This window comes from Orycteropus afer, unplaced genomic scaffold, assembly GCF_000298275.1.
Source record: "Orycteropus afer afer isolate SDZICR_OR568_19922 unplaced genomic scaffold, OryAfe1.0 scaffold00286, whole genome shotgun sequence".
NCBI classification, from domain to species: Eukaryota; Metazoa; Chordata; class Mammalia; order Tubulidentata; family Orycteropodidae; genus Orycteropus; species Orycteropus afer.
This window is the reverse complement of record NW_006921873.1, coordinates 1969017-1970333: the sequence shown is the minus strand read 5'-3', so window position 1 is coordinate 1970333 and position 1317 is coordinate 1969017. Positions and strand designations below refer to the sequence as shown.

At 35.7% G+C, this 1317-nt stretch overlaps 1 protein-coding gene across 1 annotated transcript in view; it reads left to right on the top strand.

Moving 5' to 3' along the window:
- The window catches only part of TBC1D32 (TBC1 domain family member 32), a 350348-nt gene that overhangs the window by 305401 nt on the left and 43630 nt on the right, over positions 1–1317 (top strand). The window contains exons 28-29 of the mRNA XM_042782292.1: positions 117–180; positions 972–1087. Of these exons, the coding sequence (XP_042638226.1) occupies positions 117–180; positions 972–1087 (180 nt within the window). The remainder of the gene's footprint in view (positions 1–116; positions 181–971; positions 1088–1317) is intronic.

Genomic DNA, 1317 nt, shown 5'->3' with positions numbered 1-1317 from the left:
CTATGAGTCGGGTCTGACTCGATGGCACATAACAACACAACAACACATATGTAGAATCATTGTGACTATAGCAGCTACAAATGCAGACTGATGAGGTTTTTGTTTTGGTGTTTCAGATACCACAGTCAGTGTTATCTTTTCCAAGGTGACTTTCCAAAATGGTGAACAAGTCTTAGTAAGGTTCAGACAAAATGAAGTAGTGTTTTCCCTTTAGATGTAGTTCCATTTATTATATATTAAAATACAGTTAAAAAAAAGTGTTTTATGATTTTATGAGAAATAGAATTAGATCAGATAATTAGAAATAGATTTTTAATTAGCACAAATATTATTGCAAGTTGTTATTATGTAGGCCATGTTCCATGTCAAACCACCTGGCCTTCGTCTTCTAAATACTATTAGGTACCCCCGCAATGTCATTTAGAATGCGCCCATCAATTTCCAAAGTGGTTCTTGAGGGAAGGCTACTCCCATTGAAAAACTTTGAACTAGATGAATTCTGAAGTTACTTCTAGACTCCACATTCTATAAATCTAACCTATCAGCATTTCATGTTTTAGATTAAGTTCAAGAACTCATCTATAGGGTGTCTAAGTTTGTTCTCTTGTCACTATTTCTTCTTTCTTTAAAATTACCAGTATTTACTATATCAATACTGCCCACTGCTCAGAAGGAAGGTTGGGCAACTACTTCTGTAGACATATCACCTCAGAAACCCAAGGAGGGGTCACTATGAGTTGGGTCCGGCTCGACGGCAGTGAGTTTATCCAGATATAGTCATCATCAGGAAAATATACTAAGAATTCATTTTTCCTAAGTGTTCTATATAACCTAGTTATGCTAAAAGTGGAAATCTGAAAACTTAAAATCTTGAGATTTCAAGGGGAATATACTCTGATGGATTTAATAATTGAGTTTGCAATGCAGATTCTAGTATTTTTCATTTCATATGTTTGTATGTTTTAATTTAGATATGGCAAATTCCTCAACCTGTTAAAAGATGGTGCAGAAAATCATCTTTCCTGGGTCTTAAAGCACTGTAAGAGATTCCTGAAACAGCAGCAAGCTCCTGTAAAATCTTCCCTTCGTATCCTTTTAGAGTGGATTTATATTAGTTGAACTTTCTTCATATATCTTTCCTAACTCTTTGATGGGATAATTTAACTCATTTTCATTAAAATAATAGGAGCTCAGGTGGCATAGTGCCTAAGGCATTTGACTGCTAACCAGAAAGCTGGTGGTTCAAACCTACCAGCCACTCCTCTGAAGGAAGATTGGGGAATCTACTTCTGAAGTGGTACTGCTTCGGAAACCCAA